Genomic DNA, 25991 nt, shown 5'->3' with positions numbered 1-25991 from the left:
AACTCTCCTACTGAGGGAGATTTAGGATCGAATCTCATTACACCTGGGTTGGGGGGATGGACTACCCCGTTGTATAGTCCAAGAAAAAGAAAAGAAAAGAAGAAAAAAAATGTATAGATATGCATCAGTCGTACAGTTACAAATCACTCATACACATCCGACCCACGAAAATATCCAAAAATATGGGCGTGTTACGGTGATAATTAAGAATAGGACATCCCTATGTCTTGACAGATGGGATTGGGATGTAATGGGCGACGAGCAAACTTTTTTGCTTTAGCTTTTTATAATATTTAGCCAATAAAAAGAAAATATACGGACGGGACTGGGGAGGTGGGGAGTCCTTAGCTTAGCAAGAAGAGGGAAAGACTAACACTACCACGGCATCTCATCTCAAATATGAGAAAGAATGGATGCGATCTTGTGTTGAGGATGTAGGAAAAAGAAGAAGGGTATTAAAAAAAGGGACAACTTTATAAAGTTAAGTGGGAGAGGAGTAAGAAAGCTGCAGCTTATTGATAATATCCACGCATTCATATTTTCGGGAGGAAGGAATCCAACGGCGGAGGACAAGCATTCGCGGAAACACGGAGCCGCTCGCGCCAAGGAGTTTGGAACCTAACTCCGCAGTCCGCCCTTCTCCACGCACGCACACACATACAACTCTCGTTTCTTTCTTTTTCTCTTATTTTAATATTTAATAAAAAATAGGAGGAGAAGTAATAAAAGAAAACTTTGGTAATGGAAATACCAAATATATACCCACACTCTCCCTAATCCCTCCTCCCTTTCCCAAAAGAGGCAGGGCCAAGACGACCCAAGAGCAAAGCTAACCAACCACTATGGTTAGTCTTTAACTTGAAAAGACGAGGCTCCACCTCGAGTCCGGATACATATAAATCCACCTCTCCCAACTCCCTCCCACCGCCTTCTAACTTTTTCAATCCTTCCTTCTCATCTCTCCTTAATTTCTTCTTTCTCATCCTCTCCTCCTACTCCATCCTTCTGCTTTGCCTGGTTGCCAAGAAACCTCTTAAACCTCATCTCTCTCCTTACCAACCAAAATCCGAGGTTGTCGCTTTGGTTCATGATCCTGACATCAAGAAGAGATGAGTTGCAATGGCTGTCGAGTTCTTCGAAAGGGATGCAGCGAGTCTTGCATTCTCCGTCCCTGCCTTCAATGGATTGAGAGTCCTGAGGCACAGGGTCATGCTACTGTTTTTGTTGCCAAGTTTTTTGGCCGTGCCGGTCTCATGTCCTTCATAACCGCTGTCCCCGAAAACCAGCGACCTGGTAATGGTTAAGAAAATAGGATATGCAAAAAGAAGCGTAGAATTATCATTTAGGAAAGTTTTGTTCAAATTTTCGTTCCCTACAACTTCTCTTCTTTTCTAGGTCGAGCTTGAGTTTGATTTTATTCTGCCTTACCCTTTATGGTTTTATCTGATGAATCGTTAAATGCATGTTTGAAATTCCAGCTCTCTTCCAGTCACTCCTATACGAGGCATGCGGCCGTACTGTCAATCCCGTAAACGGAGCCGTGGGGCTTCTTTGGACTGGGAACTGGCACGTCTGCCAGACGGCGGTTGAGACTGTCCTTCGAGGCGGCACTTTGCGTCCCATGACGGATGTTGTGGCCGGAATCCTATCCCACGACTCCGACGAAACTTCTGAGGTGGAAGTTGCGTGTACCAACACCAAGAAGCAGCAGCGGCAAGATCTGTATTCCCGATCGAGGACGTCATCGAAGCGGAGGGGCTTCGATGAGGTGGCGGGGCTCAACCTACAACCTGGCAATCTCGATCTGTCTTTGATGCCGGGATTCCCGAAGAGAGTGGCAGCCGGAGGACGAGGAGTGGGAGGGATGGTGGAGAAGCGTCGTCCAGGGAGTCCATCCATGAATTCGGAAGAATCGGTAACGACGAGCTTCGACAGCGGAGCTGCTGCCGGGGATCAGATGAGAAGCGGCGAGCCAAAGCTTCTGAATTTGTTCCTTTGAGGAGAGAGAGACGGAAAATTGTCAAATTTGCGGGGGGGAGTCTGGTCGAAACTTACCTACTTTGAACTCGTCGATGTTCGATGTAACTTTTTTGTTTTCCTTTTTTTCTTTTAATTTTGAAGTCCCGGTTTTGAAATCCGGCGAGGTTTTGTAATTATCCGGCAAAGGATTTCTCTTGTGACGGAGGGAAAGATGAGTCTGCCGGTCATCCCTCTTCTATTATCCTTTCTTGTGGTGAGATGTGGCGTTAATAAATAATAATAGTAATAATAACGATGATCATGATGATGATGATCAGACGATGATGATAATTCTTTTTTCTTCTCTCTTTAAATTATATAAAGAAAAAAGAAAAGGTAATAGGTCCATTTTTATTTCGAGGCCGTGCTCTGCCTCTCTCTCTCTCTGCAACTAAACGGAATTTTCCCATTAAAGAAGTGAGAAGGAAAATAGCGAGGGTGGTGTAGCCTCAAAGTGGTGGGAGAAGAAAAAGGGACGGAAACACGTTAAGCGTGGCCAAACTTGTTACCATGGTTTTAATTTATCCATAACGCTCAGGAGTATACCATGGTTTATATATATATATATATATATATATATATTTGTATTGTATATATTTATACATTTGCATTTATACTCTTTCTAAATTAAATTAAATTGAGAATATAAATACAAATATATACAAAATAATATAAAATATAAAGTTTTATGTTCTACATATTTATATTTGTATTCCTTAAAATGGAGACTAGAGACTTAGAGAGGAAAGTATGAGTTGACTAGGGGGGCGTCATCGATCATACTTCATACATGAAGAATTGAAGATACATAATTGTAAGGATACAAATGACACAATCAAGTGGTGGTGGTGGATGGTGGATTGATGGGTAGTGGGTGGAACCCACAGTAATGCAAAATCTAAACCCCCAATCTCTTTTATATATACTTTTCATAGAAGAGAGAATCGTCGGAGTGCGGCGCATGTCAGCGTGGATTTCGGCGTTTTCGCATTCTTTTTATTTTTCCTTCTCAAGTCCGAGAGAGACTTTCTACGTTTATTTCTGTTTTTCAAATCACTTGATGATGAAATGGAGTTGCGCATCTCTCTCTTCTCCGTTTGGGATGGATGGAGTATAGGGTACGATCCACGTCACCACCTCTTGTTTCTGTTATTTTAATGTGAAAACAATGAAAACCACCAACTCCTCCCCCCTGAATGGAATTGGAATTCAAAAGCAGTAGGAAGAAGATGACTTGGGAACAGCAATAAATGAGGTAAAATTAAAATATTCCTATCTTTTAATTGTTATTAAACAAACAAGTACGGTTAAAAAGGTTATTATATTTATATGTATCTATAGAATAATATAAATATAATAAAGCAAGAAAAATAAAATAAAAGGCAACCCTCATGGACTCATGGTCATGGCCTCATCCATCCCTCAATCCAATCCATCGGTTGGTTCTTTGCATTGCGCCGCGCCTAGCCTCGCCTCGCCGCATTTGGCGTGGGCCCCACGGAACCTTCTCCCACTTGCTCTCTGCCCATCCCATCCCACCACCCCGCACCGCATCTCACCTCTCTTTTGTTTCTTCCCCTTTCTCTTTTATCTTATCTGTTTTATCGAAAAAGAGAAAGAGAGCAACTGTATATCTTGTTTATCACCTAAGCTCAGTTTGAAAAGGTTTTGCATCCTCTAAGTACTTAAATTTGTACTCCTTCTAAACCGAGCTTAAAATCCTAAACAACCCTCTTCCGTTTTGTGCTGTGCTTGTACAATGTACACAAAAAAATTCTTATTCAATGCCGGCCCACACGTACACGCTACACACACAACACAAGCCCCGTCTGATGGTTTTACTTTTCTTTGATGCAGTTTAAGCGAAGAACTGATCATTGTACATTTTAGGGTTGGGTTGGGGGCATCAGTTGGACTTTTGTTGCTTCTGGCTTGAAGGGATCAACTAATATATTTACCATTGCGTGCGTAGATAAAGATGGCGATAGTGAGATAGAGACAGGGAGCGAAATACATCATACTTACATAGTTGTATACCCAAGGATTAAGGGTCCAGTTCAAGATATTTGACCGGCCGATAGAGGCCAAAAGTTTACGTGAAATTAGGATCTCCTTGTCTTTTGCCGTCCGTCCCCCCCTTTTTTAAATTCATGTATGTCGTCAGTATGTGTATATTTAATTTGATTTTAACATAAAAATTAAATTAATGTAACTAAGAACAAATGGGAATAATTGATGTGCGTATTATATAAAAAAAAACAAACCAATATATAGTAAAAATAAAAAAATACTAATTTTCAATTTAATTGTAAAAATATATAATTGATGTTCAGCTCTCTCTCTCTCTCTCTCGACGCGGATTCCACCACCGCTCTCTTTCCTTTTTTTTTTTTTTTTTCTTATTAGTGTAAACAAGTTGCATTGAATTTAGGTAACAACGACAAATTCCAAGCTTCTGGGTGGAGATATGCATCAACTCCACATTCTACCCACACCCCACCTTTTTCTTTCTTTTACAATAGTTTATTATTTTATTCTCAACATGCACAACTTGCTTTGATTTATTTATTTATTATGAATCCAATGTAGCTTGCTAGCTAGTCTTCCTTTAAGTTTCCTTTTTCCTCGACGACTAAACTTAACTCCAGCTAGCTAATCCAAAGATTTAACGCAAAGAGCAAATGTTAGCCTGGATTACCTTTAATTAATCTCTACTTGCTTTGTGCTTAGGTCATCATTAATCGTTTCCGGTTTTCTTCTATCGTTTTTTTTTTTTCAATTCTTTGATTATTTTTTGTTGCTTTTGGTTGGAACGAGAGACCAACTTGCACTTTGGGTTGGCTTTTGAGATTCCGAATGTTGGCTATGGTATCTTATTTCCACCCCAGTTTTAATTAGTATATATCTCTCTCACTTTCCTGCTCACCAGTGGGACGTTTACAGCCTTCATCGGCCGTATGGGCTGCTAAAAACAGGGCATTTTACCCTTTTATTCAATTTTAGGGCCGTTGATTACTACTAAGGTCCTGTTTGGTTTGCAGGATAAGGGTCTGAAATTGAAATTAGAACAAATTATTTTGATTTCAACTGTTTAGTTGGGTGGAATTAGAATCTCATTCTCATTTTTGGTGGAATGGTATTCTTTCATTTAAGGGAATAGCATTTTCTTCCTCTCTTTTAGGAATGAAATTCCATTCTTGTTGATTCTAATTTTCATTCCCATTTCTGTCTAAACCAAACAGACTATGAGAATAGACCAATTCAATTCCAACTCCGATTCCAATTACAGATCTAAACTTCATTTGGCCATTCCCATGTGTATATATCATACATACATTACATTATAGTTTTATAAAAATAAAATAAACAATAACGCCACTACGCAATGAAATGTCAGAACCTTAGCCCATGTTCAGATGGGCAAACCAAAATTACAGAAAAGAAGCCTATGCTCCGCTGAAATATTAAAAAGGCACATAAATGAGTTTAACATTATTCAGTTCAGATGGGTGGGTTTCTGCTCTCTAGGATCACAGATTTTGTGTTAATGTAGAGTTAAGGTTGCATGCGAATTCTAACAATCTATGGAAGACTAAGGTAATATCTTCAATTTTTTCTTGAAGCCAAGGTAATATCTCTAATTAATCGAACACAATTGCAAGTACAGCCAAAATGAAGATAAGTGAAAGAAAATATTGTGTCCATCAGATGTTTGTTTTTTGATGCACAAATGGCACCCATCAGATCACCATAATTGATTGGCGCTTAAAGGATGGAATATGTTATATGTCAGCACATTCCAATATACCCTAAAGGTTACAAACAAATGCATACACCACTTTCAATAAAGGATCCTAAGTAGACTATCTAACCCTTGACTTGACGGATTACAACGAAATAATCAGTGAAGTATGGACAGGTCCAATGCATATTTTTTATTTCCACTGCAGAGCTATAAATATTTAAAATCTTAAAAACTCATATTTTATGCATTCATGTTCACCTGTAAATTGGCATCAATTTCAATCTAGCACTTACCTCAAATGTACTTTGAACTTACAAATTCTGACCTTAAGCTTAACCGTCATTCTCCTAATAATCAACCCCATCAAAAAAGAAAAAATTATGGCCAATTAGTCTTTTGATTTTATTGATGTTTTTCACAATTTGCTTTCTCGTAATTACACATGGATCGATGGATTTAAGTTAAATCTTTGAAGTTTGAACAAATACAAAGAATTAATTAATAGGTTCAAGGGCAGTACTAGTGACAAAATGTTGAGAGAGAGAGACAGTAATAATAATAAGCATCCTACGTTGAAAGGTTAAATTGTAAAATGTACGCGTTTCTTGTCAAAGTTATACGCATTAATCAGGGGTTTAGCTAGCCAGAGTTTTCTTTTTTTGAAGCCTAACAAGGCGAAGTGTACCCTGGTAAATGCCCTTTTATAATTAAGAGAATGTATGTGGACATTAGTACAAGAACAGTAGCCAGATTTTATGTTAAATTTGCATAAATAAAAAAGATGATTTGATTAATAAGTTTAGCTAATTGAATAGTTGATGATGTTAAGAGTTTGTTCGTTTGCTCTGAAGTTTGACATCTAAAAGTGTAATAATTACATTAAGAGATATATTGGTGTTGGTGAATTTTTCTTTTCTCTGAACTCTAAACATAGAGAATGTTGTTTTGAACTTTGAATTCTAATTTTTGAAAGTTATTAAATATCCATTTTGACTCCATATATGAGAGTTTTTATTTGTCTTTTTTGGTGTATTATTACAAAACAAAAAATTATATGATTGCACTTTAAGAGATAAAAGACAATAGAAAACGAACAACCATCTTTCTTTTAAAGTTAAAAGATTCCTATTACGATATGAGAATTAAGAGAAAATAAAGATACCCTAAATTAATATAATGACATACATGGATAGTCGGAAAGCGGGAGCCGACGATTAGAGTTGGGCCGTCGGCCATTTGGGTAGGTCTCAGCAAGCGGAACAATCCCAATACAAACAAAGACCCATTGACACATTTCGTGTAATTCATTCATTCATTCATTGAGTTTATGATTGTTTGGACAAGTAGCCTGTTACAGTCACGTCGGCTGGAAGCGAAGGAAGGACAATCATGTCAGCATCATCGATGTGCATGCAGACATTATTGTGTGAGGTGGACGATGATGATGTTTATGTTAGAATATAGAGGTGAGTGGGCGACCATGCCCATCTCTCGCAGGAGCAGTGTCAGAGAGCTAAGGTATATTGATGGCAACGGACACGGAAGCAGGTGGCCGGAGAAATCAAATGCTGATTTCTCCTAATAAATCATTTACTATTATGGCCTCTGAAGACTTTTCAGATTACATAACTGTAGCACAGCGGAAGTGGGGGGTATTCCAGACGAGGAAGCATCATGACCCAAGTAAAAGGTCCACACCTCCCATGAGAAAGGAAAGGAATCTTTTGGTACCTAGCTAGTACGTACGAACAAAACCGGTCGACTCTGCCATGGACGGGCGGATGCCATCCCCCCCTCTCTTTCTCTCTCTCTCTCTCACAACTCCCAAACTCCAAGGCGTACTCGCATTACCCGCGACCGTGGTCTGAGGGTAATGTCGTCGCTGGGTTATCCATGCATCTATGTAGATTGCACATCTGTAGCCAATTGATACAGTTTTGGAGGGAGGGAGATGGTCTGGTGCACTAAAGGAGAAGTGGGGGATGTTGACAATGACATCCAATTCCTATATATATCTTCAACTATCTACCAAATATCAACCGGAGGAGAGAAGGAGAGAGAACTTGTTACGTCATTTTCCACATGATCTTTGTTTGGGGGATCTTCTCCTCGTCTTTAAAGTCTTAAACTCATACCAAGGTCAACGTCTGCCTGCTCTCTCATGATGAAATGAGAGAATATATGTGTATGTGAGAGAGAGAGAAAGAGAGAGAGGAAAGAGTGAACAGTGAACCTAGTACTGAACTCGTCGTGGTTTAGTGAATAGTGATGGCAGAGGTCTCCCATACACCAACTTCTGCATGTTCAGGAGGTTCTATAATCTATATTAATTGAGAGTAGTGAGCTGCTGCTGTTCCCAGTATCCCCCGAATCCCGTTTAAAGGAGACAAGGTCCCGATAACAGAGAAACCCTTGTGTAACTAAGCAGCTATACCGGGATAGATGGAATGCTCCCTGCCGACACTGGCACACCCCTCCAGAAAACCAGACTTTGGCTTTGTTCTCTCTCTTGGAAAGTGAAAAACAATAGAATGGGACTGACTATTCTACTCCATTTGGAATTCAAACTTGGGGGAACATGTTGTACTTAAAAAATTCAAACTGTGAAAATCAATTTAGCCTACCCTTTGACTATTACTTTACTTCGGACGCAAAGGGGAAAGCGTGTGGTGGGTTTGGATAAAAAAACAGTAGGATATGGATGGAAAAAGTTTGGGGGGAGACGGACGAATAAGGAAGTCTAGGCAATAGATGATTATCAAGAAAGCAAGACAAATAGTTAGATAATCTATTTCGTATAAGGAAAATGACAAATCAGATTTAACACTGAGGGATTTCCATTTCCTTCGTTTTTTCCAAATAAGCTTCTACCTGGTGCCCTGCCCATTCTCAGTTTCTCACCTACCTAGAGTTCTTTTCCAGGTTTGGTTTGATGGTCATGGTACTCTGCTCAGCAAATGCACTCCCAGCTAAAATAATTCCCAGGAACAAGCAAGGCAGTAATCTGATTCTATGGTATGGTAAAATCACTACCATGCTATACAAGTTCTTGAGTTCAGACAACCGACGCAAACAGAAGACAAGCCAAATCAATCACTCTCACCTGCAAACGAACTTGTTAAATCCTTCGGGCTAGTTAAAGTCACTAGACACCGAAAAAAATCATGGCTCTGGCTCTGCACACCTTTCATCCAATTCGTTTGCAATGCAATTTCGTTACACTGAAAATTATGAGTGCAAATGAATTGAATGCAACTTATGGTTTATTTTTATTTTAGTTTTTATTATCACAATGATAGACAAGCTCAGACAAGAAAACAAAAAGTTGGTAAAAATAAACTGAGAATAAAGGGGAAGGGGGGAATTGGGAAACATCATACACATATTTACAGCAGCTTTCCTTTTTAACTATAGGGGTAAAAAGGAGAAAAAAGACAGATTTGTTTACACCTAATATGAATTCCCGAGAGCAAAAAGCCATTTTCTGTAATCTGTGCATACAAAATACATGATACAGCTGGTCTCCAACGGGTTCCAAAGAGGGCAAATTAGAGCTCTTGTTTTCTCTCACAAGCAACCATTCAATACTCTTACAGCCTCCGGTGCTGCCTCCGGGTGAGAAAAAGAAAGGTTTGATGTGATGTTAGCATTTAGAGTAGGAAGTCAGATAAGATCAATCTACACTTGTGTTGTCAGGCTTGTTGGTACACGTTTTAGTTGTAATATATGTGTTCTCAGGCTACAATCCTTCACCTGTTACCACAAGTTTTATTAGCAATTAACCCAGAGAAACCAAAGCAAAGAAGAAATCCGAGCAATACTTACCTGTAAAGCTGCTAATGTGGACAAGAAATCTTTGCACTGAAATAACAAAGCCCGCTCTTGAGCGGCAACATTTGCAAGTTCAGCCACCAAGGAGTTCATCTCATCCACCTGCAAGTGACAGATGGTTTTAACGTTAACAGGTAAACTGGAGTTAAGTCAAAGGCAAACGACAGGTCCTCCAAGTATTCTCTTTTTTTATTTTGTGGGTTTAGGGTAAAAGAAGTATAAAATAAAGGGAGAATGACTGTTCAGTCCACCCCCAGAATTCTTAGCTCCACCGTTACATGGACGGATATTGGTGTTTAGGGTGGGGGTGTTTGACATTTTGAATTGTTGTAGATCTGCAGTGGAATTCAGAATTCTGAGGTGGAGTGCAGTGTACTTATCCGTAAAATAAAATGAAATACATGTTACCATCTTTGACTTCAACCATGTTTTAAAGTATCGAATACACTCATTCACTTGAAACTCTTGCTTCTTTAACTTTTTGGGTTGGTGATTTGTCAATAGACATGTCACATCACCTATTGTTTTTATGTTTTGGTAAAAGGAAATTCCATTAAACCAACCAAGGACAAAGAACAACAACAAACAACAAGACTTATTATCCTTTAAAACAATTGAAATCACCTAGGGTCACATGGAGAGGGGGGGGGGGGGGGGTCTTACATGATAGCTGAATACTAAGATTAAAAGAAAAATCCTATGAAATAGCAACAAGGCCACAAGTGCTGAATGGAGCTAAGTGTTGGGCAATCAAGTAACATGTCAAAAAAATGAGTGCCAGAAATGTTTACGCTAAGATGGATTTGTGGAAAAACTAGAAAGGATAGGGTCAGAAATGAAGTCAACTGAAGGAAGCTAGAAGTACCTCCAATAGGTGAAAGAATGAGAGAAACGTAGACTAGATGGTTTGTTCGCATGCATAAAAGACCATCTACAACACCCATTAGAAACAGCCAACTGTTGGCAAGTTGAAAGGGCTAGAAGTGCCAAGGGCTAGTATAACAAATGGCGATAATGATTCATGTGCCGACCCATATAGTTGGGACAAGGCTTAGATGAAGTTGAATGAAAAGATGATGATGGTTTCAGGAAAAGAAGAATTCTTGTTAAAGTTATCAAAAAACAACAAGTTAAGGTTTGCTTTAGTGGAAGAAAGTAGAGAATAAAAAAGACGAGAGTAAAAGTAGGGGATCCCGAACATACACATACTTGTATCATGCTGTAAAAAGGCCATTACCCAATGATGGTCCTAGCTATCTGGGGTCTTGGGAGGGGTGGACTAAATTCCTAATGTTTGGCACTTAACATGATCAATTTGTATAAACAATATGTTGATCTTTGTACTTTAAAGACACAAATGCCACCTCCCTACGCAGACATGTATGTAACATGGTAAGGCCCCAAAATCTAGAAACCCATATATATAAATATGTACAAACACAGACACCTAAACACATGAATGTAAGTAGAAAAATAAGCACATTTATGCACCAAATCTAAGCAGGTCATAACCAAACTGCAAATGACACACTTGTTACACTTCAGAAGTAAAACAAGATATACAAGTTCTCATGTGACCTATTGTGTGTCAAATGTGCATTGACAGGGCATCATGTCAACAAGATTCTTAAAGGCCAGAAACCTATAGGAAGAGTTTTCCCACATATTAGAAAAAAAACACGTTTTCCCACATACTATAGGCTTGTTAAATATCAAATCAATACTGATGATGTTCTAGCAAATGATAGTTACTGCTGCATGTTTGAGAGACACACTTGTTTATGTTAATGTTGTGCAATTTATGTGAAACTATGAAGTGTTAATTCTAATTTTGATTTGCAACTTTCCAAGTGATATTGATTGGTTATGATTCTTATATAACTATGGAAGGTATACTTCAGTTCTCTATTTAAATGTGATGGTTATATTATTAGAAACTGCAAACATAAAAATGTCTAATTTCTCATAAATTTTCTATTTGTATGGGATATTTACCATATTTTTAGTTATTTTGTATTAGTTTAATTATTTATTAATTAAAGTAATCAATGCTCAGGAGACTGCAGGTTTATGCCACATGCCTTAGCATGTACAACTCCTCGCATCCTTTCTCTATGTGAAACATTGGACTTACGACACCAAGTCAGAGTTTTGGTTTCCAAATAAGATTGGCCAACTTCAATGTCGCTAGTCCTTATAGTCGTGGTTATTCCTTTTTTTGTTGGGTGGCTCTTTTATGTATCCTATGCTCATATCTCCTTCACTGTGGTACAAACTGCTAGTATGCTCCTCTTTTCTCTTCCAATTTATAAGGTTACTTGTTACTGATTAAAAAAATCAAGAATTTTGTAACTGATAAAAAAAGAACACGGATGATATTTATAAGGTTACTAGTTCTGACCTGACTAGGAATGTTGGTCAAAGTTCTGATGGAATTTCAAGAAAGTTAAGCCTGATCCAGAAATACAAAGAAAAATAATACAAAAACCAAAAAGTTTAAACCTCTACTAATTCTTCTTTTACTTCATTTTACATCTACTACCTTTTCTCTATTTCTTTTATACCTAAATATATTTTCCTATTGTCTATCCATATTAGGTCAGAGCCATAGATATTTCCGTTATTTTTCAGGGTTTTATCCAATCACCCCCCAAAGGGTACAGAATCTTGAAATTCAAACATGTTCCCAGAATTTAGAATCCTGGTCAGAAAGCATACCATGCAATATGCTAAACAAGGATGATAGCTATTACTGCATCCAGAAAAATGCTTTGACATGGACAATTAAATAGTGTACAAATAAAACTTGCTTCTTCTAACATTCCAAAAACTTGAATCTGATATGTTTAACAGCCAACTCCAGTACCAGTTCAATTAGCTTTACCTTTGACAGCAAAGAGCATATTGAGGATGCCATTGCCTGCATAACATCAACTGCTGAACCAACAGCATCCTTCACATTTTGGATATCTGCCTGCAAAAAGAAAGAGCATAGAAAAGTTTTGTCAAGCATCATATTTCCAATCGATGGGGAGTTTGAGGTACACCTCATTTAAAAATCTCATGACACACACCTTTGCTCCACCGACAACTGGGAGGCGGAGAGTGCTAGCCTTGAGAGCTTCAATAGCACCTGATAAAGAATTTGAGTGGTCTCTATCCAGAAGGGACCACTCTTCCAAATAGGTCATCTGCACACATCAAGTGTTAACAAGCTTCAGATGTAGATAATTAAAGAGTTAAATTGAGTGAAGTCCATCCATCCAACCCTTTTTAGATCAAGCATGCATGCCAATATTTTAACACAGTTAATAGAGTAAAACCATGACAAAATAAAACTTGGAAAAGCCAAGGTGTTTACTCATACATACAGGGAAGTTTCTTTCTTGTGTTAAGTTCAATGCCATACTTTCAGTCCCTTAGTCAAAGTATCTAGATTGCTCAATCAGTCCAATTCAAGAGGGAGCTCAACTATTAGGTTTCAAAAATCTACGCTTGAAAACAGAAACCCATACAAAACCAATCTTTGTAATATCCCATATTTAAGTTAATTATAAATAGAATGAGGGGCTGGCGGCTAGGGTTTATGATCACTATCCTAGTCGACCTTCTTCTCTTTTCTTCCCTTTCCTCTGTCTATTGCTAAAATCCCCAACTTTCTCCTCTTCCTTTCACAAGAAGCTTGGTCGAAATCAGCACACAAGGCTTTCTACTTGGTATCAGAGCAGGTTGAAGGTTCTTGAAGAGATTCATTCCTGCAGCCCTAGATCAGCCGACTGCATGGAGATTTAAGAGGCTGATCGAAGCTTTCAGGTAAGCCCAGTTTTTGGATTTTCTTGATGGATCTATATGCCCTGTAGCTGGTCTAGGGTTTCTCATCAGAATCAAGAAAAACTGGAGAAAGGGGAAGAGTCCTGATTTTGTTGGACTCGTCAATTTTGACCTAGGTAGTGGTGCCCTATTTTTTTAGGGTTCCTCTGGGTTTTTTGTAAAGGGCAATTCAAGTTCCATGTGGTTTGGAGGCCTCTAGAGAGGGCAGTTGCTTCTTCTCTCTCTTCTCCCCATCCCACCGAAAAGGAATCATTCGTGGGAAGAAAGTCCAGGACACCAAAGGAGTGTCGTTGGTTCCAAAAGGTATTTTGTTTGTTCTTGTTGCATTTTTTAGTTGTTTTCTGTACCTCTTTGAGACACATGGAGGGACACAGAGTTGAATATAAGCCCGGGAATGAAATGGGACTAGTGGGAGGAGGTGCTGGAGACCCCTTTGGAGCCGGAACCATTACTACAGTTAGGTTGGATGGTACAAATTACTTGGAATGGTCCCAATCTGCAAAGATGGCCATTGGGGCTCGTAGAAAATTGGGGTATATTACTGGTGAAGAGGTAAAACCCAAAACTGGCAACTCCCGGTGGGTGCAAGAAAATTATATGGTAATGACATGGTTGTGTAATTCTATGTTGCCACATATAAGTAAAAACTTTTTATGGGCAAACACTGCTAAGGAGATATAGGATGGGGTTGCAGAGACCTATTCACAGAGAGAGAATGTTGCTAGGGCTTATCAACTAAGAAATCAAATTATCGCCACAAGGCAGGGAGATAGATCTGTTGTAGCCTATTTTTCAGTCCTTAAGACTCTGTGGCAGGAGATCGACCATCTAGAAACCTTTGCTTGGGAAACCACCAAGGATGCAGCTACCTATCAAAGACATTTAGAGAAGTATAGGGTGTTCGAATTCCTTGTTGGCCTTAACCCTGAGTATGACATTACACGACAACATCTTCTTTCCAGGGACAGTGTCACTCTCTCCCAAGCATATGCCTTTGTGTCAGGAGAGGAGTGCAGGAGGGATGTAATGATGAAAAATCTCAATTCTGATCAGTCTGCTATGGTAAGTGCTGTGAAACCTAAACAGAATGGCAATGAAAACAAAAGGGAAGACAAAAGGGACTTGGTCTGTGACTACTGTAAGAAGCCTAAGCATACAAGAGACACTTGTTGGAAGCTTCATCCACATCTTGTACCGACCAGATTGAAGAATAAGAAAGGAAATGCACACATGGCAGTTACCGGTGATACTCCAGCCCCCCCTACTACAGCTGCTTTGGAGTCCGTTGCAGCTACTGCAATAAGGGCCGAGCTTGAGAGGTTTGGGTTACTTCTGAATCAAAGGGATACAGCTAGTTCCAGTTCAGCCGTAAGCGGACAACAAGGTACAGGTGGAGCTCATTCTACCTCCTTTGCCCACACAGGTAGTTCACATGTCATTGCAAACTATGTTTCTACTTCAAGTAAGGAGAGATCTCCTTGGATTATAGACTCTGGAGCCTCAGAGCATATGACCCATTGCTCCACTATTTTCTCCTCTTATCAGCTCTGTTCTGGCAGAGATAGGGTCTCCACAGCTGACGGATCCCATGTTCCTATTGCTGGGAAGGGATCTGTCAAGATTAATGATTCTATTTGCTTACCCTCTGTCCTCCATGTTCCTAAATTGAGCACTAATTTGTTATTTGTTAGTAGTTTGACTAAGAATCTGAACTGCTCAGTGATTTTTTCTCCTAGACGCTGTATTTTGCAGGATCTAGATTCAAAGAGGACGATTGGGAGTGGTCGTGAAGTGAATGGAATCTACCTCATGGATGCTCTCCCTCTTCACCAAAGCCATCATGTTTGCAGAGATAGTGAGTCAAAATCTGTGGGTCAGATTATGGTTTGGCACAACCGTCTGGGTCATTTATCCTTTTCTTCTTTGAGTTGCTTGTTTCCAAAATTGTTTGAGTCTGTGAGTCTGTCAAGTTTGAAGTGTGAGGGTTGTGAAATTGGAAAGCATTGTAGACATTCTTTTAAACCTAGTAATAAAAGATGTTCTCCCTTTGATGTTATTCATTCGGATGTGTGGAGCCCTTATCATGTTCCCTCTATGGGTGGCTATCGCTATTTTCTCCTGTTTGTGGATGATTTCTCTCGATATTCCTGGATTTACCTGATGAAATCACGCGATGAAGTACCATCCTTGGTAAGGCAATTCCACCAGATGATACTAACACAGTTTGGGACAAGAATAAAGACGTTCAGATCTAACAATGCTAGGGAATATTTTGAGAGACATCTTGCCTATATCTGTTGGAGTATGGTGTTATCCATCAGAGCAATTGCTCCTATAGTCCACAGCAGAATGGTGTTGCAGAGAGGAAGAACAGACACATCGTTGAGACGGCAAGAAGCATGATGATCACAGCCACAGTTCCGGTTCGTTTTTGGGGTGATGTAGTTCTCACGGCAGTATATCTGATTAACAGAGTGCCCTCTCGTGTACTCGGATTCAGGACCCCATTCAGCCTTCTTTTTCCTCAGGGGGAGATGTTTCATATTCCTCTAAGGGTATTTGGATGTGTCTGCTTTGCACATATTCTAGGTCCTCACCGTTCGAAGCTTGATCCCAAGGCAAAGAAATGTGTTTTCCTTGGATATGCAGAGAATTAGAAAGGGTATTGCTGCTATGATCCAGTCTCTGGGAACCGATATGTTACTATGGATGTTACCTTTTTTGAATCCACGTACTTCTTCTCAAAGGATCCTTCTCAGGGGGAGTGTTTTGGGGAAGTAAGTCAGCAGTCTATCCCTCTCCTAGTTCCAGTTCCTGTGTCTACTCCTATGCTTGACCACCACCCGATGTCACCCACCTTGCCACCTCCTTTGCGTTCCATCTCACAGCATTACTCATGGCAGAGACTTCATAAGGCAGTTGATTCCACTACAGCAGAACTCACACCACTTCCTATCAATCCCTTGGAGACTCCAGATTCGGCTGATACGGATTCAGGTATTTCTCTTGATCCCACTATTTCAGTTTCCATTGATCCTACTGACACTGTTACAGATAACCTTGATCTCCCTATTGCTCTTAGAAAAGGGAAGAGAAAGTGCATTGCCCATTGTATCTCACAATACTTATCCTACAGTGGATTTTCTCCTTCCTATCGTGCTTTTCTCTCTTCTCTTGATTCAGTGTCTATACCCAAGGGTGTTAGTGAGGCTCTCTCCAAACCTGAGTGGAAGACAGCTATGCAGGAAGAGATAGAGGCTTTGATTAAGAATCAGACATGGGAGATTGTGGACCTACCAGATGGCAAGGAGACAGTTGGATGCAGATGGGTTTAACAATAAAGTATAAGGCAGATGGAAGTATAGAGAGGTACAAGGCAAGACTTGTTGCAAAAGGATACACACAGACCTATGGCATTGATTATCTAGAGACATTTGCGCCAGTTGCAAAGATGACCTCTGTTCGGATACTCCTTTCCCTTGCTACCTCATACTCTTGGCCCTTGTTTCAACTAGATGTAAAGAATGCGTTCCTAAATGGGGATCTGCAAGAAGAGGTGTATATGGATCTTCCAACTGGTTTTTATGATAATGCTGAAAAGGGAAAGGTGTGCAAGCTGAAGAAGTCACTATATGGCTTGAAACAATCTCCTAGAGCATGGTTTGACAGATTCAGAAAGGCCTTGATTGTTTTTGGCTACACTCAAACTCAATCTGATCACACCTTGTTTGTGAAACGCAGGGGATCTTTGGTGTCAATCCTAATTGTTTATGTGGATGACATTGTTGTCACTGGGAATGATCTGAGTGAGATTAATAGTCTGAAGAGGAACCTGCATAAGGAATTTGAGATTAAGGATCTTGGAGAACTAAGATACTTCTTAGGCATTGAAGTTGCAAGATCGAAACATGAAATTTTTATCTCTCAAAGGAAGTATGTCTTGGACCTTCTCCAAGAGACAGGGAAGCTTGGAACAAAGGGAGCTAGCACCCCCATTGATCAAAACCATAGAATCAGTGCATCAGAAGGTGAACCAGTGAAGGACCTTGAGAGATACCAAAGACTTGTGGGTCGGCTACTATACTTGTGTATGACAAGATCGGACATCTCCTATGCAGTAAGTGTAGTGAGTCAATACATGCATGCTCCACGAGATCAGCACTGGAAGGCAGTTGACAGGATCCTTGCATATTTGAAGGGACATCCAGGCAGAGGCATATTGTTTACTGATCATGGACAACTGAAGTTAGAGACCTATACAGATGCGGATTGGCCAGGATGCCTTGATGACAGAAGGTCAACTTCAGGAGTGTGCACCCTAGTTGGGGGTAACCTAGTCTCATGGAAGAGTAAAAAACAAATAGTTGTGGCAAGATCAAGTGCAGAAGCGGAATATAGGGCCATGGCACATGGAGTTTCAGAACTTCTCTAGATCCGTTCTCTGTTAAAAGAAATTGGTGTACAGGCAGAAGAACCTATGATGCTATACTGCGATAACCAGGCAGCCATCAATATTGCCCATAATCCAGTCCAGCATCACCGTACTAAGCACATTGAAGTAGATAGACATTTTATCAGAGAAAGGGTAACTTCTGGAGAAGTTTGTCTTCCATACATTTCTTCTGATCTGCAGCTTGCTGATGTTCTCACAAAAGGTGTTGCGAAGAATAAGCTGGAACATGATCTACACAAGTTGGGAATGTGTAACATCTATTCCCAACTTGAGGGGGGGAGTGTTGAGTGGGCTGATTTATGTTTAGTTTGTTTTCTTTTATTTTAAGAAGTTGTTGGGCCTTGGGCCCATTAGTCTTTTATTTTTAAAGGAATTGTAAGTACTTAGTTAAGTTGCCGTCCTACTAGGGGCATCTTTGTAATATCCCATATTTAAGTTAATTATAAATAGAATGAGGGGCTGGCGGCTAGGGTTTATGATCACTATCCTAGGCGACCTTCTTCTCTTTTCTTCCCTTTCCTCTGTCTATTGCTGAAATCCCCAACTTTCTCCTCTTCCTTTCACAAGAAGCTTGGTCGAAATCAGCACATAAGGCTTTCTACTAGATCTATTCCCTCAAATCTCATTTCAGCAAAGATTGTGGTTCAATCATGAATCCCACATCTATACAATTTTACATAGACCAAAGAGTGGAAATTGATTAGAAACTTAAGATTTGGGGGGCGGGGTGGGTTTCAAATCTCAAAACCCTACTATACAAAGATCTCCATATCTACATTTCTTAACAGATCTGAATTCCTTTTGTTGTTGTTTTCTACTTCAAATGGGAGAAATAGTGAAATTTTTGTAAACTCCAATCTTGGTGAATGGTCTAAATCACTTTCTCCATTTTTTATATTTTTGGTTGGCAATTTCTCCATTTTTATATTTTTAATCAGAAATTTCTCCATTTTTCATATTGATTCCTTGGATCTTCTATATTTGGGCATAGAATTGATGAGGGTATCATGACCTTCTTTTGTAAATTTATAGCTAATCTTCTTGCAGTCACTTTGTAAAGCTCAGGTTGGTTTTGGGCATTGAAATATTTAGAGAACTCACAACTAGTTTGTTTGGATCATGAGTTGCATTTTGTGAAGCGTAGTGTGGTTTTTGGGTTGGCGTTATAGTGAAGTAGTGAACTCACGATTTGCTTTTGTTCTATCACAAGTTATAACTTTTATATCTATCACTTACATTCAAAAAGAAAAAAAGTGACAATGACTTAAATTGATAAAACAGCCATTACCCAATGTTGGTTCTAGGGTCTTGGGTGGAGTAGACTAGATACAGTCTTAACCTTTGACATTTTTGCACAAAGTGGTAATTCTCAGACTCGAATCCACATTCTCACACTTGCTAGCACAAGATTTTACCATTACACCAAGTTCATTACACTGTTGTTAATTAATAATCATCTTTGAAACTTGTATAATTCAAAAATCTATTTTTTAAAATTTAACAATTTTCCATAATTTTTAATAATCCTAACAAAGTCTCACATTGAACTTTATGATTTACAAGTTCCATCTTGAATTAAATCTCAACTATTATCCAAAAGAGAAAGTGAAGAGAAGAGAGATCTATGAGCAAAACTCCGTGTTGGCAGCGCTAGCTTTTTGGTATTTATATTAGGGCGACCATAACATAATATAAAATAAGGGGAATTACAATAGTACCCGTGTGATACTAAACAAAAATAAAAACAAAAGACAAACAACCTATAAACAGCCTTTTAACACTCCCCCTCAAGTTGGGGCATGGATGTCAGTCATGCCCAACTTGTCACATAGACCATTATGACGCAAGTGATGTAACCCTTTTGTGAAGATGTCTGCAAGTTGATCTTCAGACCTGACATACCCCTTCCCCTTTGACAACCTTTTCTGTGATAAAATGCTTGTCTACCCCAATGTGCTTGGTTCTATCACAATATAAAGTCATAGGTCCATCAACTGTAAATCCCAGCTCACTCAATTTTTTTAGCCACATTATTTCAGCCACTCCATGAGACATTGCTCTATATTCAGCTTGAGCACTAGACCTAGCCACCACATTCTGCTTTTTGCTTCTCCATGAGACTAGATTTCCTCCCACAAAGGTATAGTAGCTGCTGGTAGACTTCCTATCATCCAATGATCCTGCCCAATCTGCATCAGTATACACTTCAACCTTCAAATGCCCGTGCTTTTGGAACAATAAACCTGCACCTGGAAATTTCTTAAGATATTTGAGAATTCTTTCAGCTGCTTCAAGGTGGGTGGTCTTAGGGGCATGCATGAATTGACTAAGAACACCCACTGCATAAGCAATGTTTGGCCAAGTCATGGAGAGATATAGCAGTCTTCCTACAAGCCTCTAAAATTGCTTCACATCTTTGATGAATTCACCTTGACAATCACTTAATTTGTGATTATAGGAGAATCAACGGGTTTCACTCCTAATTTTCTTGTATACTGTAACAGATCTAAGACATACTGTGTCTGAGAAATGAAGATACCCTTTTGTGAGCGAATAACTTCATTTCCAAGGAAGCATCTCAAAGAACCTAGATCTTTCACCTTAAACTGAGTATCAAGAAAAATCCCTTCAACTTTTGAATTTCATCTTTCCAATCATCATTGATAACTATATCATCAACATACACTATTAGGGCTGCAAATTTCCCTTTTTACAAGTAGAGGATTCTGCCTGAAACTGATAGATTTTTGCATAGTGGCGCAATTCAGAATAGGTTGACTTTGCTTGTTCCCAAATCTCATAAGTTGTTTCAGCCCACATAAAATTTCTTCTCACCTGAGATTGCATAGACACTAAGAGCCATGACATTACCATGTTGTTTTCCCGGTTCCATCTGCCATGTTCAACACTCCCAGAATTAGGTTCTTTAATTCTTCCATTTATATATCCTATCTTTCCCCTTGCAATAATGTATAACCTGATCCCCTTCGACCATTCTAAGTAATTGAGACCATCAAGAGTTATGACAGCCATAGGGACGGATAAATCCATACCCCCACTCAGACCATTCTACATCGAGGAAACACCAGATGTGGTAGAATCTTCACTATTCATGATAATTGGTTCAGATCACACTCAAAAGAGTTCCAAAAAAAAAGAAAAAATACAATCCAACTTGTTTCCCTTTCACACTGTATTATTTCTGGAAAAAAAGAAAAGCACCAGGAAACTAGAGCCAACCACCTTTTAGTTTGAACATAGTCCCTTTTTTTATCAATAACAAAATTCATTAATTATCACAATAAGAATTACAAAGAGGAAGACAAACTTTCTTATCTTCCAACTTCATCTTGAGCCACAAGAAAGGAAACAAGAGAGAAAGAGAAAAAAGAAAAAAAAGAAATTTAAATTACATCTGTGCCTAAAACATTGAATCCCTGTCCACCCCTTGTTTAGCTAACCCGTCATCCAAAGAATTAGCTGATCTTTTTACCCAACTGATTTTAACTTTCATTTCTCGAACCAGCCATCTGAATTTCCTCCTCACATTGCTATAGCTCCATAAACCACTATCGTCTTTATTCAGCCACCCTACCACCACCTCTGAGTCCCCTTCAATTATGAGTTTTCTAATATTCATCTCCCTAGCTTTCTGGACTCCTTCCATAACTACATGGATCTCATCTTTGAGAGAGTCACCCACTCCAGTTGGGCCTGAGAACATGGCAGAAACAACCCCATTCTCATCCTTGAAAACACCCCCAATCCCTGATTGTCCAGGGTTCCCTCTACTACTTCCATCAAAGTTTAGTTTTATGAAACCCGTAGGTGAGGGGTCCAAGACACACTCATTACTGCTTTAGCCTGGGTACAACTAGCAATCTCACCCCACTTCCTTAGCATGTCATCCATTGTATAATCTCTGAATAGCTCTAGGGATTTCATCCACTATACAACCCTTATATGGATCAGAGCCCTTAGATTTTCGCCACCTCTCTCTACTTCAGAGAAGATCCTAGAGTTTTTTCTTCCCATAAAGACCAGCATACTACAGCCCCCAGTCCTCTCCACATAGTCCTTCCCCTTTTCATACGCCACCTAAAGAAAGAAGAAAAAAGACTTTGCAAATTTGATGGAGGATTCCAACTACACCTAAAAAGAGAGAAAGCCCACTCCCAAATAGACTTTGCAAATTGGCAAGACACCAGTAGATGAAAACCAGTCTCCCCATTAGCTTTACGAAGAACACACCAATGAGGGGACAAACATAGTCCTTCAATCACCAAAAAAAAGTTTTACTGCTGTTACGGCACCTACAGGTCATCACCGACCTACAAATTAACCATTGGATTGCTGTCACAGCACACACAGGTCATCTCCGACCTACAAAGCTGTTGTCACAACACATATAGGTCACCTCCGACCTACAACCACCACAAGGATCACTCGATCCTACAAAAAAGGAAGGTACAGGTGTTGATCACCTCACATCAGTTGATCGATCCCCTTGTTTTGGTTCTGTCCTGATACACGATCAGGAAAAAAAAGGAAGATAGAAGCTTCTGAGATCAGTCCAAAGATCTACCTTGGTTCTTCAGAGAAAAAAATTCAGCAACAAGTGAAGGGAGAAGACAAAAGAATGCTTTCTCAATATCCTTTCAGATCAAATGGGCTTGCTCTGATACCATATTATCCAGAAGAGAAAGTGGAGAGAAGAGATAAGAGAGAAGAGAGAAGGAAGAGGAGAAAAGAGAGATCTGTGAGCAAAACTCTGTGCTGACGGCGCCAGCTTTTTTGGTATTTATATTAGGGCAACCATACATAATATAAAAGAGGGGGATTTACATTAGTACCCCTATGATACTAAACAGAAATAAAAACAAAAGACAAACAGTCTTTTAACATCAACCATTAGGAATTTCTAAATTGATTCCACTTTGACAACATTACTATACATCTTCACTAATACTCAACCCAAGAGGAGAATCAAACTTCAAGGAATCAAGTTCAAATCCTTTCAGCACAAAGTAGCAAATTAAGATGTTAGAAGATGACAAAAGAAAGGATTTTGGGAGATGACACCGCTATTTTTAAGAGGAAAGCATTTTTGAGAAATTCTATCAAAGATGCATATGTGAGGAAGATGAGAAAAGCAAAGAAAGATGGAAAAACTATTGTGAAAGATTATTAAATAAAGAACATGTAGAGGGTGCTAATGGAGGAGAGATTCGTAGCTCCAATAGTATCAAAACTAACATGTACCTTTGTAAAATTAGAATTACCGAAGTGAAGGAAGTGTTAAATAATATGAACAAGGGAAAAACATTAGGGTTTGAAGGTATCACAATAGAAGTGTGGAAAGGTATGGGAGAGGTAGGATTGTTATGGCTAACTAAACTATTTAATAAGATAATGAAAGAAAAGAAGATGCCTAATGATTGAAAAAAGAGCAGTACGATGCCTATACTTGAAAACAAAGGCGATATACAAAGTTGCAATAATTAATGTGGGATTAAACTCATGAGCCACAATATAAAACTTTGGGAGAGAATAGAAAAGTTTGGGATTTTGACAATAAGATGGAAAAATTTAGAGAGAAGAAAAGAGATCTTCATATAGTGTTCATTGATCTAGAGAAAGGATACAATAAAATCCTTAGAGAGATGATGTGGTGGGTTTTCAAAAGGAAAGGAGTTTCAAATAGGAATGTGGGCCTAATTAAAGATACTTATGAGGGAGAAACAACCTATGTTGGAACACTTGTGGGAGAGACATCAGATTTCATAGCTATTGATGGGTCTTCACCAAGGCTCAACACTTAATCCTTACTTATTTGCACTAATTATAGATGAATTGACCAAATATACACAGAAAGGGGTTCCATGGTGTTGTTGTTTGCTAACAACATTGTATTAATTGATGAAACTATAGAAGGATTAAATGCAAAATTACGTCTATGGACAAATTACTTCAGAAAATTAGTAGGGCCAAAATAATATATGCCATGTAAATTTAGAACAAATCAGGATACACTTAGAATTGAAGACCAACAGATAACTCAATGCAACTTTCTCCATTACCTTGGTTTGATTATTCATAACAAGGGAGAGATTGACAAGGATGTTGACCACAACATTAGAGCAAGATGGGCAAAATAGAGTGGTGCATCCAGAGTCTTCAGTGATAAACAAATAACAATTAGGTGAAAAGGGAAGTTCTATAAAACAATAGTAAGACCAGAAACATTGTATGGAGCTATGTTTTAGGCAATCAAGATACATGTCAGAAAAATGAGTGTTGCAGAAATGCGCATGTTAAGATGGACAAGCGGAAAAGCTAGAAAGGGTTGGGTCAAAACAAAGTCATTTGAAGGAACATAGGAGTACCTCCAATATGTGATAAAATGAGAGAAAGTAGACTAATATATTTTTTTGGAGATAAAGTAGACTAATATATAATTTATTCACATGCATAGAAGACCATCGACATCACCCTTAAGAAGAAGGAGTTTGTTGCAAGTTGTGGGGCCTAGAAGGGCTAAGGGAAAACCAAAAAGGACATGGGTTGGAGTAGTAAGAAATGACTGCTGATAATTTAACAATGGATTGGCAATAAACAAAACAGAATGGCTAAACAGGTTTCATGTAGCCAACCCCATCTAGTTGGGATGAGGCTTAGATGATAATGATGATGATGCATGTCTGGGGAAGAAATATTGTCCATAACGCATACCCCCTTTTTACTAGAGAGTTTCTTTATTATCAACAAAAGAACATAATTGTCAACAACTACACAAAAGATATAACAAAAGAACATAATTGTCAACAACAACACAAAAGATATGCATAACTCTACGCAATTTGTCAAAATGGATTGATAAGTTGTCTTCTGTTCATACTAACTCAACTAAGCCTTGTCCCAAATATATGGGGTAGGCTACATGAATTTGTTCTTCCACCCTTTTGTTTTCAAAGCCATATCCACTGTTTAAGTTATGGGCCCTTAAATCATTTCTCACTATTTCAACTGATGTCCTCTTTGGTCAGGCCCTAGCTCTTCTAGACCCTTTCAACTTATAACAAATAACTTCTCACCAGTGCTTAGAGATGTAATCAGGTTGGATTTGGATTGGATCAAGCCAGCAGCCACATTTGAATTTGATCCAAATATTGAAACTTCAAATCCAAATCCAATCCAAAATCTGATATTACCGAACTTGGAACAGATTCAGATTTAAGTCAGTCCACTTCATTGTCTTAAAACTAAACAAAAATTAAGAAGTTTTTAAATAGTAATTACTTATTAACTTATACATATAATAAATATATATAAATATAAATATTGAATCTATTAACTATAAACTTTACTTATTATAACTTTTATATATGAATAGCTATATTACATATCTATAAGTCTAACAAATTAAATTTTAATCACATTCATATCTTAATCAGATCAGATGGGGTCAAATCTGCATCTGATCTGATTATTAAATGGATGTAGATTATAATATCTGATTACAAAATAATTGAATTGGACAACGGTATGTGTTTTGGACTTTCAAAGTCCATTGACAGCCCTACTATACATGGCTTCTCTGCATGTTATCATTATCAAACCATCTTAATCAATTTTCTCTCACTTCATTGGCCAATAAGCAACAGTACAACTTAGTATTACTGCTGGCTAACCACCTCCTCCTTTATGTTAACCCCACCAACAGTAACTCTTGTCTAGATTGACCTCAAGACTTGACATCCTCTTATATACACATATTATATCCTTCAGACTCCTTACTTCTTCATTTTCTCCTTCAAAGAATAGAATGATATTATCTGTAAACAGTGAGTGACCACCACTTCATCTCTTCTTACTCTCTATCCCCTAATCAATCAGAATCTGTTAGTCCCCGAGATCAGCCTACTAAAAACATCAGCTACAAGGATGAAGAGGAAGGAGAAGGGATAACCTTGTCTCAACCCTCACTTTGCTTGACAGAAATCTTTAACCACCTCATTAATTAGATAAATTGGCACATTTTTTATTGCAATTCAACCATACTACATCAATGATGAAATAGAATTTCAAAAAATTCTAAAGCTAGCTGGTATT

At 38.7% G+C, this 25991-nt stretch overlaps 2 protein-coding genes across 4 annotated transcripts in view; one reads left to right on the top strand and one right to left on the bottom strand.

The window, feature by feature from the left end:
• Positions 1 to 923: 923 nt before the first annotated feature.
• Positions 924 to 2310, top strand: LOC104611634 (LOB domain-containing protein 38-like). The gene is made up of 2 exons (XM_010278774.3): positions 924 to 1293; positions 1479 to 2310. Exons 1-2 carry the CDS (start codon positions 1110 to 1112, stop codon positions 1997 to 1999), a joined length of 705 nt encoding a protein of 234 aa, XP_010277076.1. The 5' UTR covers positions 924 to 1109; the 3' UTR covers positions 2000 to 2310.
• A 6764-nt stretch (positions 2311 to 9074) lies between these two features.
• The window catches only part of LOC104611635 (QWRF motif-containing protein 2), a 39850-nt gene continuing 22933 nt past the window's right edge, over positions 9075 to 25991 (bottom strand). For all 3 annotated transcript variants that reach the window (XM_088894128.1, XM_088894129.1, XM_010278776.3), the window contains 4 exons: positions 12670 to 12786; positions 12480 to 12569; positions 9590 to 9697; positions 9075 to 9517 (listed from right to left, as the gene is read on the bottom strand). In XM_088894128.1, the coding sequence (XP_088750254.1) occupies positions 9443 to 9517; positions 9590 to 9697; positions 12480 to 12569; positions 12670 to 12786 (390 nt within the window). In that variant the 3' untranslated portion in view covers positions 9075 to 9442. The remainder of the gene's footprint in view (positions 9518 to 9589; positions 9698 to 12479; positions 12570 to 12669; positions 12787 to 25991) is intronic.

The sequence above is a fragment of the Nelumbo nucifera genome, chromosome 1 (genome assembly GCF_055504915.1).
Source record: "Nelumbo nucifera cultivar China Antique chromosome 1, China Antique-T2T, whole genome shotgun sequence".
Lineage (NCBI taxonomy): Eukaryota > Viridiplantae > Streptophyta > Magnoliopsida > Proteales > Nelumbonaceae > Nelumbo > Nelumbo nucifera.
Note: the sequence above shows the minus strand (reverse complement) of the source record. Positions and strands in the feature narration are given on the sequence as shown.